General features: G+C 41.8%; 1 protein-coding gene across 12 annotated transcripts in view; it reads left to right on the top strand.

Annotated features, from left to right (window-relative positions):
* Window positions 1–14,072, top strand: part of LOC139392443 (ubiquitin associated protein 2-like) — a 49,719-nt gene that overhangs the window by 18,712 nt on the left and 16,935 nt on the right. For 9 of the 12 annotated variants that reach the window (XM_071140422.1, XM_071140431.1, XM_071140430.1 and 6 more), the window contains exons 8-13: window positions 69–113; window positions 1,192–1,298; window positions 2,766–2,828; window positions 2,919–2,971; window positions 9,378–9,463; window positions 11,143–11,311. In XM_071140422.1, coding sequence (XP_070996523.1) covers window positions 69–113; window positions 1,192–1,298; window positions 2,766–2,828; window positions 2,919–2,971; window positions 9,378–9,463; window positions 11,143–11,311 — 523 coding nt within the window. The remainder of the gene's footprint in view (window positions 1–68; window positions 114–1,191; window positions 1,299–2,765; window positions 2,829–2,918; window positions 2,972–9,377; window positions 9,464–11,142; window positions 11,312–14,072) is intronic. The other 3 variants (XM_071140432.1, XM_071140427.1, XM_071140433.1) reach the window with 1 other exon arrangement.

Below are 14,072 nucleotides of genomic sequence, written 5' to 3' on the forward strand. Positions count from 1 at the left end.
CACACACTGCATCCCCATCTGTCCCCGTTGTGCTGCTTGTAATCGTTGCTGTTGTTTTTCCTCTAAAGCCAGATTGATAAGGGGCCCAGATATGATTTTTCAGGAGATGAGAGGTGAGTGCACCGCCACTGGTGTGTCAGTGTGTCAATCTTGCTATCTGTTGGGGGGATCATTCTGCCAAATGCCACGAGAGAGGGAAGGATGGAGCTAGACACACAGGGTATCAGGGCAGATGAAACCAATGTCGTGCACCCTGGTAACACGATATGGGGTTAAATGACAGCTGTCTATTGAACATCGAGGGTAAACCTGTTCACCCAAGCCCCATAAATCACATGAATGTTTATTGGTTGCTTACACAGTTTGGCAGGTGTTATAGCGGTGCGTTGAAATGCTTATCTTAACAATGCAGTTAAATATCAATGTGTAGGGAGGATGCAATAAATCAAGAAGGGCAGGACGAATCCAATTAATAACCCAAATAGCACTGTAGCAGTATCAGAATTGAATCTGTACATCTCTACACTGGGGAATTTACACATGCTAAACTAAAATACAATCTACAGTAGTAGCTTATTCTAATAGTTCTATGTCAGGGATACAGTATTTCAATTCTGTTAAATGGGCGTGACCAGTGGTTCAATCAAAAGTCCCTCCCTGCCAATCTACAGCACTCCTGTTATCGTTGGTTCTCACCGGGAGCTAGTCAAACATGAATAGTCTGAATTCCAGTCAGATCCTGAAAATGACTGAAGTCCGTCTACTGTACTGCACTAGGTTGTACTGCACTGTACAACTTGTGTGCCTGAGCCTTAAAGAAGCAAGAGAATAGTTATTTTAAGGATGTGTGCTTTTCTATAATTGTCTCTGAAGCGTTGCTGTGAAATGATGCGTTGAAAGACGTTATGTTTTTTGCCACCGCACAGTGCCAGAGAAAGAGTTGAGGAAAAATAAGGCACTGCCTGGATTATTCCCATTCCTTGGTTGTCCTCCAGTATTTTTGAATCTGTCATCCTGAGATTTCTCAGATGAATGTTGTCTAACTCCTACACATCAGATCACCTCAATCACTTCCTCGATCTCGCTGCTTACTTCCTCCTTTACAGTATATCTCACCCCAGTCAAATATTCCAGTTGGTAGACTCATAGGAAGGGGTTGTGCTCAAAACCACGGCTTCTTCTCTTTTGTAGAACGTTCAACCCGGCGGACTACGCTGAGCCGACCCAGACAGAGGAGAGCTACAGCGGGGGAAGCACCTGGAACAACACAGGAAACCTGGAGCCAGAGGAAGGACCCAGTAAGGAGCCCAGCTACTGCTCAGCCCCATTCAAAAACCACCCAGCCTAGACCCTTCATATATCTCTGCAAGATGATGGAAAGTCCATCTAGTTTATCTAGAGCCAAAGGAAGGAACCATTAAGAAACCAAGCTAGTGCCTAGTCCAAAAACACAAAACCTTTACACTTCTTGTAGACCTAAAATAATCAGAAAGATAGGTGTAGGCAAGATGGTAGAAAACCCAGCTGGCCTACCAAAGGGTTAGGTGGAAGTTAGCTTAACATTCCAGCTCAGACTGCTAACTCTAGCAGGCTTGTAATGGGCGTGCATGTGGCTAGTTGAACTCCAAACTCTTAATTGAGACCATTCTGGCTATGGTGTGAAATAGGCTTTTAGAAGTGTCTTTATTTTATGACTTTTCGTTCATAGTCTTTGGTGTACTTATCAATGCAGAAGCACCTTTTCCCCACTCCTATCGATTTAAATCATTTAAGTCAAGTTTTACTGTGAAGTTTCAAGTGTGTTCTATTATTACTAAATGTGTAATGTGGTATTTTAATAGGGGTGTAACGGTTCTGTATGAAATGCGGTTTTAGGGTCACGTTTTGGTACAGCGGGAAAATTTACAGGCCATTCACAATGTTCAGCTTTCAAAATGGTTGTGAAGTCGTAAATACAAGTTGAATGCATTCATATGATTTGAACTCGTTGAGAAACCATTTGGCGTCAACGATAAACTAAAAGTACAGCTATATGTGTAAACAAATTAGTTAAAAGACATTAATAGATTGTTATAAATATTTTGTTGTATTAACTGCCAAAACTGCTCTTCTGGAGGCCATTTCCTTAGGTGACTTCAGAGGTCACCATGTGGGAGAAGTGGATGATAGCCTAGTTTCCCACTAGTAATTATCAGTTTGAGGGCTGTTCAAGTGGCTCTTTCTCATGTCATATGTGGTAAATTTCCACTTGGTTACGAACGCACCATGACACAAGTGTCAAGTGTCAATTGTGCACTTATGACTTATAAAGGGGGTATATCTTTTTTATGTGTTCATTTGGGTTCACAGGCTGAACCAAAGTCCCCTTATCAAACTGTTTGGTACGAATACGTGTACCGGTACACTATTTTAACGCTATTTAAAAAAAATAAAACAATTTTTACATTTGGGTAATAAAATATTGAATATGTCTTTCTCAAATGAAGGGGATGATGACAAATTCTTAACAAGTGGAGGGAATCTGATTTCATTGCTCAACTCGCAGCTCACGCTTCATTCTAAATAAATGAAGTTAGTCTGCACTGGAGCAGGTTAGTTCTGAAGGATTCATTGCCATAGAAATGTACTTTGCTTAAAGGTGAGCTATTTTCATGGTCCAGGTTATCCCGAGTTAAACTTTGGTCAACTCGCTAACGCCTCAAACCCGGTACGCAGTGTACCCCTCTAAACTTACATGTCTCACCTTTCACTTCTGCTTTTTGTAGGGATTGAGTACTCTGCAGGAGGAGAGGGAACAAATTACCAACCCAAGTTTGACTCTGCCCCTTGTAAGATTGAACCTCCATCCTTTTTTTTGTTTGATGCCTGGTTGGTTTGAAACCTATTACTCAGTATTTTTTTCCTCTACATTCCTATAGGTGCCTGGAGGAGTGCGACGGAAGAGTGGGGTACTGAGGACTGGAATGAGGACGTGAGTACATTTTTACTATGCCTATTCATTGATTTGGTGGTGTGCCTATTTGATGTATGACTTATTGATGTACTCTGTATTTTGACAGATCTCATCTTTTTGAATGAAAAAATAATGACAAATCACATTATGTTTCTGCATATAGCACCCTCAAAGTATTCATACACCTAGACTTATTTCAGTCTTTTTGTTACAGCCTGAAAAGGAAATACAGAAATATCTCACAAGTATTCATCCCCCTGAGTCAATACTTGGTAGAACTCCTTTGGTAGCAATTACAGCTGAGTCTTTCTGGGTAACTAAGAGCTTTCCACAGCAGGATTGTGCAACATTTGCCCATTTTTTTTAATTATTTTTAAAATTCTTCAAGCTTTGTCAAATTGGTTGTTGATCATTGCTAGACAACCATGTTCAGGTCTTGGTGTAGATTTACGTCCAAACTGTATCTCAGCCACTCAGGAACATTCACTGTCTTGGTAAGCAACTCCAGTGTAGATGTAGCCTTGTGTTGAGGTTCTTGACCTACTGAGTAGTGAATTAATCTCCCCAGTGCCTGGTGGCAAGCAGACTGAACCAGGATTTCCTGTAGGATTTTGCATGTGTTTAGGGCCATTCCATTTTCTTTTTTTATCCTGGAAAAACACCCCAGTCCTTAATGATCACATGCATACCCATAACATGATGCAGCCACCACTATGCTTGAAAATATGGAGAGTGGTACTCCGTAATGTGTTGTATTGAATTTGTCCCTAACACTTTGCCACATTTTTTTCAGTATTTAGTGCCTTGTAGCCTAATTGAGACCAGGGTCTCATTCCCAATGGTGCCCTGAGTACCAAAAATGTTTCACAACAGGAAGAACGATTTACATTAAAATTAAAACAAGAATGAAAAAAAATGCACAATTTCAACAATAAAACACTACACTCAATTAGGGCTGGGTGGTATACCGTATTTTACTATATACCAGTATTTATGCACGGACCGGTTAGGGTTTTCACTTTACCTTCTGTAACGGTATTTTATGTTTGGTTTGTTAAATTTGATGCACTGTGTAATGTCCATTTAAAAAAAAATAAAAAATAGTTTACTCCACTACTTCAGCATGTTGTTTGTGCAACAGTATCTTCTAAATCAGAGGAATAGGTGAAGCATGAATAAAGATTTAATGTAGCCAAAGATTATAGGATCCCCTAGGAAACACTGAACATAACTTTGGCTCCTACCCTGTCACAACTCATCCATGGCATTTTCATTCGTTGTCATGTCAAACACTGTATTCAAAGTGCCCACTATTTATATTCTAACTATAGAATTATAATAATCATTCAATTTCCGTGATTCCAAAAGTCAACACGTATTTTGATCTAAATTGCAATTGCAACATTTGGTTAAAAATAAGGCCTAGTATTTTTGCCCGTATTGTGGAAATGATCTCAAATGGGTGCAGGAAAAGCAGAAATTGATGGAAATGCAGGAAATTATTTTAAGTTGGAAGTTGAATTGAACAGTATAAAACCATCTGAATGGAGAAAGACCCATTGAAATAAGCAAATTTAGAACATTTATTAATCAAAATCATGTCAAACTGTCAAAATACCATATTTTGGCCATATCGCCCAGGTATACACTCAAACTGCAATCCTCAATGAATTCATTAAATACCAGAGTCCTAAACTGCCTTAACCAAGGAATCAAGATGCAAGGACTTTTGTAGGTTATTCCAACAGTGGGGGGCACTAAAACTAAAGGAGGATCTACTTTAATTGGTTGAGACCAGAGGGACCTCGAGTTAACCAGTCCTGTGAGTGGGTTTGGTAGCTCATTTTATACGTTAGCAACAAAGTTAAGTCATTTGGAAGCTTGTGTGTTATGGCTTCGTAATCAAAGAGTAATGAATTGATTTACGGGACTTTAATGAGGACCAGCCACCCTTTTGGTACAGGATGCAGTGGTGAGTATTAAACTGTCACCAGGGATAATACGAATAGCGCTATGGTAGACCACATCCAGAGGTTTATGAGTAGTGGCTGCTGAAATCTGGTAAATGGTGTCACCATAATCAATAACTGGCAGGAAAGTTGACTGTTTCCTGCTATATAGGTAGAGGAAAGATCTGTTTCTAAAAAAGCCCACTTTTAAATCTTAGCTTTTTAACTAGCTCATCCGTATGTTTTTAAAACATTAAGTCTATCAATCCAAATGCCCAGATACTTGTAGGTGGGAACCCAATCAATGGAAGATCCATCCAATTAATAAATATGTAGTCCACCTGAAATGTTCTTGCGAGAACCAGAGAACATAATGTATTCAGTCTTATCCCCATTACGTTAAACCAACCAGGGCTTTCTAAACTCGGCAAAAAATAAACGTCCCTTTTTCAGGGCCCTATCTTTCAAAGAATTCGTAAAAATCCAAATAACGTCACAGAACTTCATTGTAAAGAGTTTAACCTCTAGCACTTAGCCATCCCGGATCCGGGATCGTGAATACAGACTCAAGCTCATTACCATAACGCAACGTTAACTATTCATGAAAATCGCAAATGAAATAAATATGCCATCAAGCTTAGTCGTTTGTAAACAACACTGTCATCTCAGATTTTCAAAATATGCTTCTCAACCATAGGAAAACAATCATTTGTGTAACAGTAGCTAGCTAGCGTAGCATTTAGCGTTAGCATTAGCGTTAGCATCCAGCAGGCAACATTTCAACAAAAAACAAAAGCCTTCAAATAAAATAATTTACCTTTGAAGAACTTCGGATGTTTTCAATGAGACTCTCAGTTAGATAGCAAATGCTCAGTTTTTCCAAAAATATTCTTTGTGTATTAGAAATAGCTCCGTTTTGTACATCACATTTGGCTACCAAAAAAAACCTGAAAATTCAGTCCTCAAAACGCAAACTTTTTTCCAAATTAACTCCATAATATCGACTGAAAACATGGCAAACGTTGTTTAGAATCAATCCTCAAGGTGTTTTTCACATATCTCTTCGATGATATATCGTTCGTGGAAGCCTGGCTTCTCCTCTATCAAATGGAAAAATACTTGCACCTGGCGTTGCGCACCAATTTCGACGCAGGACACCAGGCGGACACTTGGAAAATGTAGTCTCTTATGGTCAATCTTCCAATGATATGCCTACAAATACGTCAATGCTGCCGACATCTTGGGGGAACAGCAGAAGGTCTAAGCTTATTCCTGTCGCATTCACAGCCATATAAGGAGACATTAGAAAACAGAGCTTCAGAAATTCTGCTCATTTCCTGTTTGACGTTTCATCTTGGTTTTGCCTGTAGAATGAGTTCTGGGGCACTCACAGACAATATCTTTGCAGATTCTGAAACTTCAGAGTGTTTTCTTTCCAAAACTGTCAATAATATGCATAGTCGAGCATCTTTTCGTGACAAAATATTGCGCTTAAAACGGGAACGTTTTTTATCCAATAATGAAATAGCGCCCCCATAGACTCAACTGGTTAAACAGTTCAATGAACCATAAACAATTAATAAACATGCACCTGTGGAACGGTCGTTAAGACGCTAACAACTTACAGACAGTAGGAAATTAAGGTCACAGTCCTGAAAACGTGGGACACCAAAGATGCTGTTCTACTGACTCTGAAAAACACAAAAGATGCCCAGGGTTCCCTGCTTATCTGCGTGAACGTGCCTTAGGCATGCTGCAAGGAGGCATGAGGACTGCCGATGTGGCCACGGCAATAAATTGCAATGTCCGTACTGAGACAGGATGGACAGCTGATCGCCCTCGCAGTGGCAGCCCACTTGTAACCACACCTGCACAGGATCTGTACATCTGAACATCACACCTGCGGACAGGTACAGGATGGCAACGACAACTGCCTGAGTTACACCAGGAACACACAATCCCTCCATCAGTGCTCAGACTGATGGAGGCTGGACTGAGGGCTTGTAGGCCTGTTGTAAGGCAGGTCCTCACCAGACCTCACCGGCAACAACGATGCCTGTGGGCACAAACCCACCGTCGCTGGACCAGACAGGACTGGCAAAATGGGCTCTTCACTGACGAGTCGCGGTTTTATCTCACCAAGGGTGATGATCTGATTCGTGTGTATTTTCGAAGGAATGAGCGTTACTCCGAGGTCTATACTCTGGAGCGGGCTCGAGGTGGAGGGTCCGTCATGTCCGTCAACCTTCAACACCTGGGTGCGGCCTGTCAGGAAGTCCCAGTTGCACACGGCCGGGTTCAGACCCAGGGCCCCGAGCCTAGTGATGATCTTGGAGGGTACTATGGTGTTGAATGCTGAGCTATATTCAATGAACAGTATTCTTACATGGGTATTCCTCTTGTCCAGATTGGATCGAACAGTGCGATGGCGATTGCATCATCTGTGGCTCTTGGCGCAGTAAGCAAATTTAAGTGGGTCTAGGGTGTCATGTACGGTAGAGGTAGTATAATCCTTGAATAGCCTCTCAAAGCACTTCATGGTGACAGAAGTGAGTGCTACGGGGCGATAGTAATTTTAGTTCCGTTACATTTGCTTTCTTTGGTACAGGAACAATGGTGGAAGTGGGAACAGCAGACTGGAATAAGGAGAGATTGAATATGAAACACTCCAGCCAGCTGGTCTACACATGCTCTGATGATGAGGCTAGGAATGCCGTCTGGGCCGGCAGCCTTGCGAGGGTTTACGCCCTTAAATGTCTTACTCATGTCAGCCACGGAGGAGAGCCCACAGTCCTTGGTAGTAGCGGTTATCAAAGCGGGCAAAGGAAATTTGTCGGTGTCTGCGACATGGCTGGTTTTTCATTTTGTAGTCTCTGTCGACCCTGCCACATACGTCATGTCTGAGCTGTTGAATTGCGACTCCACTTTGTCTCTGTACTGATGTTTTGCATGTTTGATTCCCATATGGAGGGAATAATTACACAATAATTCAGTTTTGCTACCATTTGGCCATGGTTTCTGTTTTGGGTAGGTTTTATTCTCGGAGCCTACCCAGAACATATCCCAGTCTGCGTGGTCAAAACAATCTTGAAGCGTGGATTCCGATTGGTCAGATCAGAGTTGAATAGACTTTAGCATGGGTATTTCCTGTTTGAGTTTATGCCTATAGGAAGGGAGGAGTAAAATGGACTCGTGGTCAGATTTGCCAAAGGGAGGGACTTGTAGACATTTCGAAAAGTTGAGTAGCAGTGGTCCAATGTTTTTCTAGTGTGAGTACTACAGTCAATGTGTTAGAATTTTGGCATCCTTTTTCCTCAGATTTGCTTTGCTTCAATCCCTAGCTACAATAAATGCTGCCTCAGGATATGTGGTTTCCAGTTTGCATGAAGTTTGAGGGCCTTCGTGGTATTGGCTTGAGGGGGAATATACACGGCTGTAAATATAACCGAAGCGAATTCTCTTGGGAGGTAATACGGTCGGCATTTGAGGTATTCTAGGTCTGGTGAACAAAAGGATGTTATCACAATTCATGTGTTAACCTAGGATTACATCCATCTTTAACCCTTAGTTGTTTTTTTGACACATGTTTATCTGCAACAGAGTTAAACAGGGAAATAAAACAATTATGGGCATGATCTGAGTCGATGCTAGCTGACAATCCCTCAGTCACTTAACCCCAGCTCAGACATAAAAAACTGCATAAAAAGTCTCTTATATGTGCAATGGGACAATGCTCACTAATCTCATTGGCAAATATCCAATTGTCTGTAAAATTGAGATTTTGTTAGAATAATATCTAAGAGGATTTTTCAGTGTTTAGCCGAGTTAGATTTAGCTCAGTACAAATATCTTTCAGCCCATCCGATACTAGCAATAACCAATCTAGATTTAAAATCACGATCAGTAATTCAGATTGAGCATAATTATACAGCAGGTCAGACAATTTGCTAAGACCACATATGGAGGCTGATAAATTCCCGACAGCGTCAGATGGGCATTTTTTTCTAAGTCTCGCACCCACTCATTTTTCTCTACAATAAGAAAGCAAATTTGTTGGTCCGGACCTCTACAGTCCGTCTGTCTATACACTCTAAATAAAATGTAAAATGGTCTGTAAATGAATATAAAATATCTTGTGGAAGAATTTAACTACTCGCACCTTACACAAGTTGCTGGCTCTCCTAGGGCCTGCTCAGCAAGCTGGTGTGTGTGAAAGTAAGTATAAATGTCAAGGGAAGATGAACAGAAATCTAGGCCTAGGTTCTATTTCTATTGGTATTTGTGCTCCACTAGTTAACCTTAACGGAATAGGTCACACACCTAACAGATACGAGAGTTTGTCTATTTGATTTTTCTGTTTTCTTTGAAATAAATATATATATATATATATATATATATATATATATATATATATATATATATATATATATATATATAAAATAAATCACTCATCTTGCTCTCTCTTTCTCTTCTAGCTGTCAGAGACCAAGATCTTCACAGCCTCCAATGTGGTCTCCATGCCACTTCCCCAGGAGAATGTCACCATCACTGCAGGACAGAGGTGGGTGGGCCTGACGCGTAATGCACACACCCACAGCCATTCACAAGAAATCAGTCGATTTTAAATAAATGCGTTAGGCCCTAATCTCTGGATTTCACATGACTGGGAACACTGATATGTGTCTGTTAGTCACAGATAGCTTTAAAAAAATATGTTTGGATAAGAAAAGTATCAGTCACTATCTAGTGTGACCACCATTTGCTTCATGCAGTGTGCCACATCTCTTTCGCACAGTTGATCAGGCTGTTGAATGTTGTCCCACTCCTTTTCAATGGCTATGCGAGGTTGCTGGATATTGGCAGTAACTGGAACACGCTGTCATACATGTCGATCCAGAGTAACCCAAACATGCTCAATGGGTGATATGTATGAGTATGCAGGCCATGGAAGAACTGAGACAATGGGCCTCAGGAGCTTGTCACGGTATCTCTGTGCATTCAAATTGCCGTAGATAAAATGCAGTTGTGTTCGTTGTTTGGCTTATGCCTGCCCATACCATAACCCCACTGCCACCATAGGGCACTCGGTTCACAACGTTGACATCAGCAAACCGCTCGCCCACACGACGCCGTACACGTGCTCTGCGGTTGTGAGGCCGGTGGGACATACTGCTAAATCTAAAACGATAAAAAGTTTATGGTAGAGAAATTAACATTCAATACTCTGGCAACAGCTCTGGGACAATCCTGTAGTCAGCATGCCAATTGCACACTCCCTCAATAGTTTAGACATCTGTAGCATTGTTGTGACAAAACTGCACATTTTAGTGGCCTTTTATTGTCCCCAGCACAAGTTGCACTTGTGTCATAATTATGCTGTTTAATATATGCCACACCTGTCAGGTGGATGGAATATATTGGCAAAGGAGAAATACTCACAAACAGGGTTGTAAACATAGACATTTCAGGGATCTTTTATTTCACCTTATGCAACATGGGATCAACGTGTTGCGTTTTTATATTTTTGTTCAGTTTGTATTATAACGACAACTTAGATTGCCATAAATGCAATGACAGAGAAGTGTTTTTTTTGTCACAATTTGAACAGCTCTGTCAAGACACCACCATGATAAAGCGTTAAACAGGTTTTAAATCGACTTGTGAATTGTATTGAATATAGCGACGTTCCCCCTTAAATCTTAATGCAATCACATAAAAAAAATCTGCAGATTATTATCAATGATGTAATGTAACAAGTTGTCCCTTGTAAGAAACCCTCACTGGTACCTTAGTTTATAGGAAGACCCAAATACATGCATCCACTTTTCCACTCACTGAAAGATATGCGTTGTGTATCCTGACTCATGTCCATGTAAAACACTTGTCTTCAACATCACCAAACTCTGCAGTCTAGTCAAATATCCAATGTTTTTTCACCTTTACTGAGTGTAGAACATTAACATTTGTAATTCAAGCACTTCTGGTGTTGACTATGATTTTCAGCTCTGTATTATGTTTCATCCACCCCAAAACGTACTATCACATTTCCAATCAATTAGCTATTGTGACTCAGAACAACATCCATTTCTCAGACCCTGTGATAGGCTAGTGTCCTGTCTAGGGGTTGTACTTGTACATAAAGCTGCCTCACGCTACAGAAGCAGGAGATGGGCTCCTGCTCTATGGGCTGTTCTGGCTCGGACAAAGCTAATTACTAACTCTGACCTCTGTCCCCTGCAGGATTGATCTGGCAGTGCTGCTGGGGAAGACTTCCCCGTCCTCAGAGGCCCCAGGCCCCATAGAGGCCAGCCAGCCCCCCTCCCTCCCTCAGTCACTTGTGTTCAGCAACTCCAAGCAGCCGCTGTCTCAAACCACCTCCAGCAGCACCTCCTACACCCAGCACAGCATGGTGAGCCCACAGGACACACAACTGCCTTCACCCTATTCTACAGTTTTAGTGACTAAAGTATTGTATCAAAACGTTATGATACCACCAACATTTTCCAGCCCTACCAATCCAAAGAACACCTGTTATAAAATGTTAATAAAGTCAGTTTTGTTTATATATTCAGTTACATTTTAAGAAAAAGCCACGAGTCTTGTATGCCGGTCCAGTAATATCCACTTCACTTACACACGCATATCATATCACGTGTGGGAGCTGTAATCAGCCATCCAGCATCCTCTTCCAGCCATCACTCACCTGCTTCTCCCCATCCTCTCTTCCTGCACATCTGTTCCTCAATCAGTTTTTCAACTCTAATTTAGCCAGGGTGGTGAGAGGGGATGCAGTCATTGAGTCTTCTGTTACATTTGTGTATTTGATACATTAGAGCAGCGTGCAGAGCGAGCAAAGTTAATGCATTGCGTAATTTCTTCTCTGACATTACCAAGAATACAGGCCAGTTTTAGTAGGCTTTGCAAGTACGCTGTCACACGGCCTTGGAGTGCCAGGGAGGACAAATAGAGTACAGCAGTGTGACAGGCATGCTTGCAGCTTTACAGCAAAGATAACGGCTTGTCTATAGCTCAAACTGTAAAAATAAAGGACCCTTATTCTCAACACTATTTTTTTCCCCAGTGGGATTTCGCACACATTTTATATAACTTCACAAACCATGTCGCGGGCTGTTTTAAAATAATCCTGTTTTTGGTCATTATTGGTTTGATCATGAAAGTTACGTTCCTAGCTAACCTGCAGTAGGTCTAAGCAGATTTGATTGGCTGAAGAAAGGAAAACTGTCTGCTTCACTAATTAGATGTGCTTCAAAGGTAGGATTCATATAGGCCTAATGTAAGCCTAAACTAGATTTTTTTTTTTCTGGTACCTGTTTTTTAAAGTTGGTAACAGTGCGTGTCTGTGGGTTTGTTTACTGAAGAGTAAAGGTTTCATGCAGTGTTTTCCCCTTACCGCCACAATGACATGCAGATCATTATGCATGTATATCCCTTCCCCTCATTCCTCCAGCCATATCACAGGTAGGCATTTACAAATATGAGTGAAGCAGCATTTATATGATGTATTCTATTATACAGTGTGAAGTTAAATTCTATATGTTGCATTGAGTAGACGTGTGAATATCAGTGACAAGTTTTTTGTGTGGCACATAACGTTGGGGGGAACGCGCAAACGGGACGCTAGGCCACTCAAAATCTCCACGCGTTATTGCAATACTGCTCGGTATCGTGTTACTTGGCCTGGTATGTGAAGTGTTTCATTTTTTTTAGGCGGTAGATCAGCTTTACTATTGCAGATATATTGTGGTTTCCATCAATGTAATTGTCTGCATTTCCAGTTCTATCTATCAAAAAAGAAACTTCCTATCACTGTCAACTGCGTTTATTTTCAGCAAACTTAACGTGTTAATATTTGCATGAATATAACAAGACAGGTCTGTGGAACTTGTTAAGTTTGTCTAACAGAAGTAGAATAATGTGTCCTTGAACAAGGGGGGGGGGGGGTTCAAAAGTAAGTCAGTATCTGGTGTGGCCACGAGCTGCATTTTAAGTACTGCAGTGCATCTCCACCTCATGGACTGTACCAGATTTTCCAGTTCTTGCTGTGAGATGTTATCCCACTCTTCCACCAAGGCACCTGCAAGTTCCCTGACATTTCTGGGTGGAATGGCCCTAGCCCTCACCCTCCGATCCAACAGGTCCCAGACGTGATTGAGATCCGGGCTCTTCGCCCGCCATGGCAGAACACTGACATTCCTGTCTTGCAGGAAATCGCACACAGAACGAGCAGTATGGTGGCATTGTCATGCTGGAGGGTCGTGTCAGAATGAGCCTGCAGGAAGGGTACCACTTGAGTGAGGAGGATGTCTTCCCTGTTATGCACAGTGTTGAGATTGCCTGCAATGACAAGCTCAGTCCGATGATACTGTGACACACTGCTCCAGATCATGACGGACCCTCCACCTCCAAATTGCTCCTGCTCCAGAGTACAGGCCTCGGTGTAACGCTCATTCCTTCGACGATAAACGCGAATCCAACCATCACCCCGGTTGAGACAGAACCGTGACTTGTCAGTGAAGAGCACTTTTGCCAGTCCAGTCTGGTACAGTGACGGTGGGTTTGTTTCCATAAGCAATGTTATTGCCGGTGAGGACCTGCCTTACAACAGGCCTACAACCCTCAGTCCAGCACCTCTCAGCTTATTGCGGACAGTCTGAGCACTGATGGAGGGATTGTGCATTCCTGGTGTAACTCGGGCTGTTAATGCCATCCTGTACCTGTCCTAGAGGTGTGATGTTCGGCTGTACAGATCCTGTGCAGGTGTTACACGTGGTCTGCCTCTGCGAGAACGATCAGCTGTCTGTCCTGTCTCCCTGTAGCGCTGTCTTAGGCGTCTCACAGTACGGACATTGCAATTTATTGCCGTGGCCACATTTGCAGTTCTCATGCCTCCTTGCAGCATGCCTTAAGCACGTTCACGCAGATGAGCAGGGACCCTGGGCCATTCTTGAACATGGGGTGAGACATTCTTATCTGCTAGAACCAGTTTGGATTTAAGTATAACTTTCGTATGACCTAAGCCTGTAGGAAGAGTATAATGCTTTTTTGTTTTTAATAATCTCTGCTCTCTGAATTCATATTCATTATATAAATAAGCCCGTTTTTTAAATTGTCTGGCTTGCAATTCTAAATAAAATGGACTTTTTTGCTCA

Source organism: Oncorhynchus clarkii, chromosome 32, assembly GCF_045791955.1.
Source record: "Oncorhynchus clarkii lewisi isolate Uvic-CL-2024 chromosome 32, UVic_Ocla_1.0, whole genome shotgun sequence".
Taxonomy (NCBI): domain Eukaryota; kingdom Metazoa; phylum Chordata; class Actinopteri; order Salmoniformes; family Salmonidae; genus Oncorhynchus; species Oncorhynchus clarkii.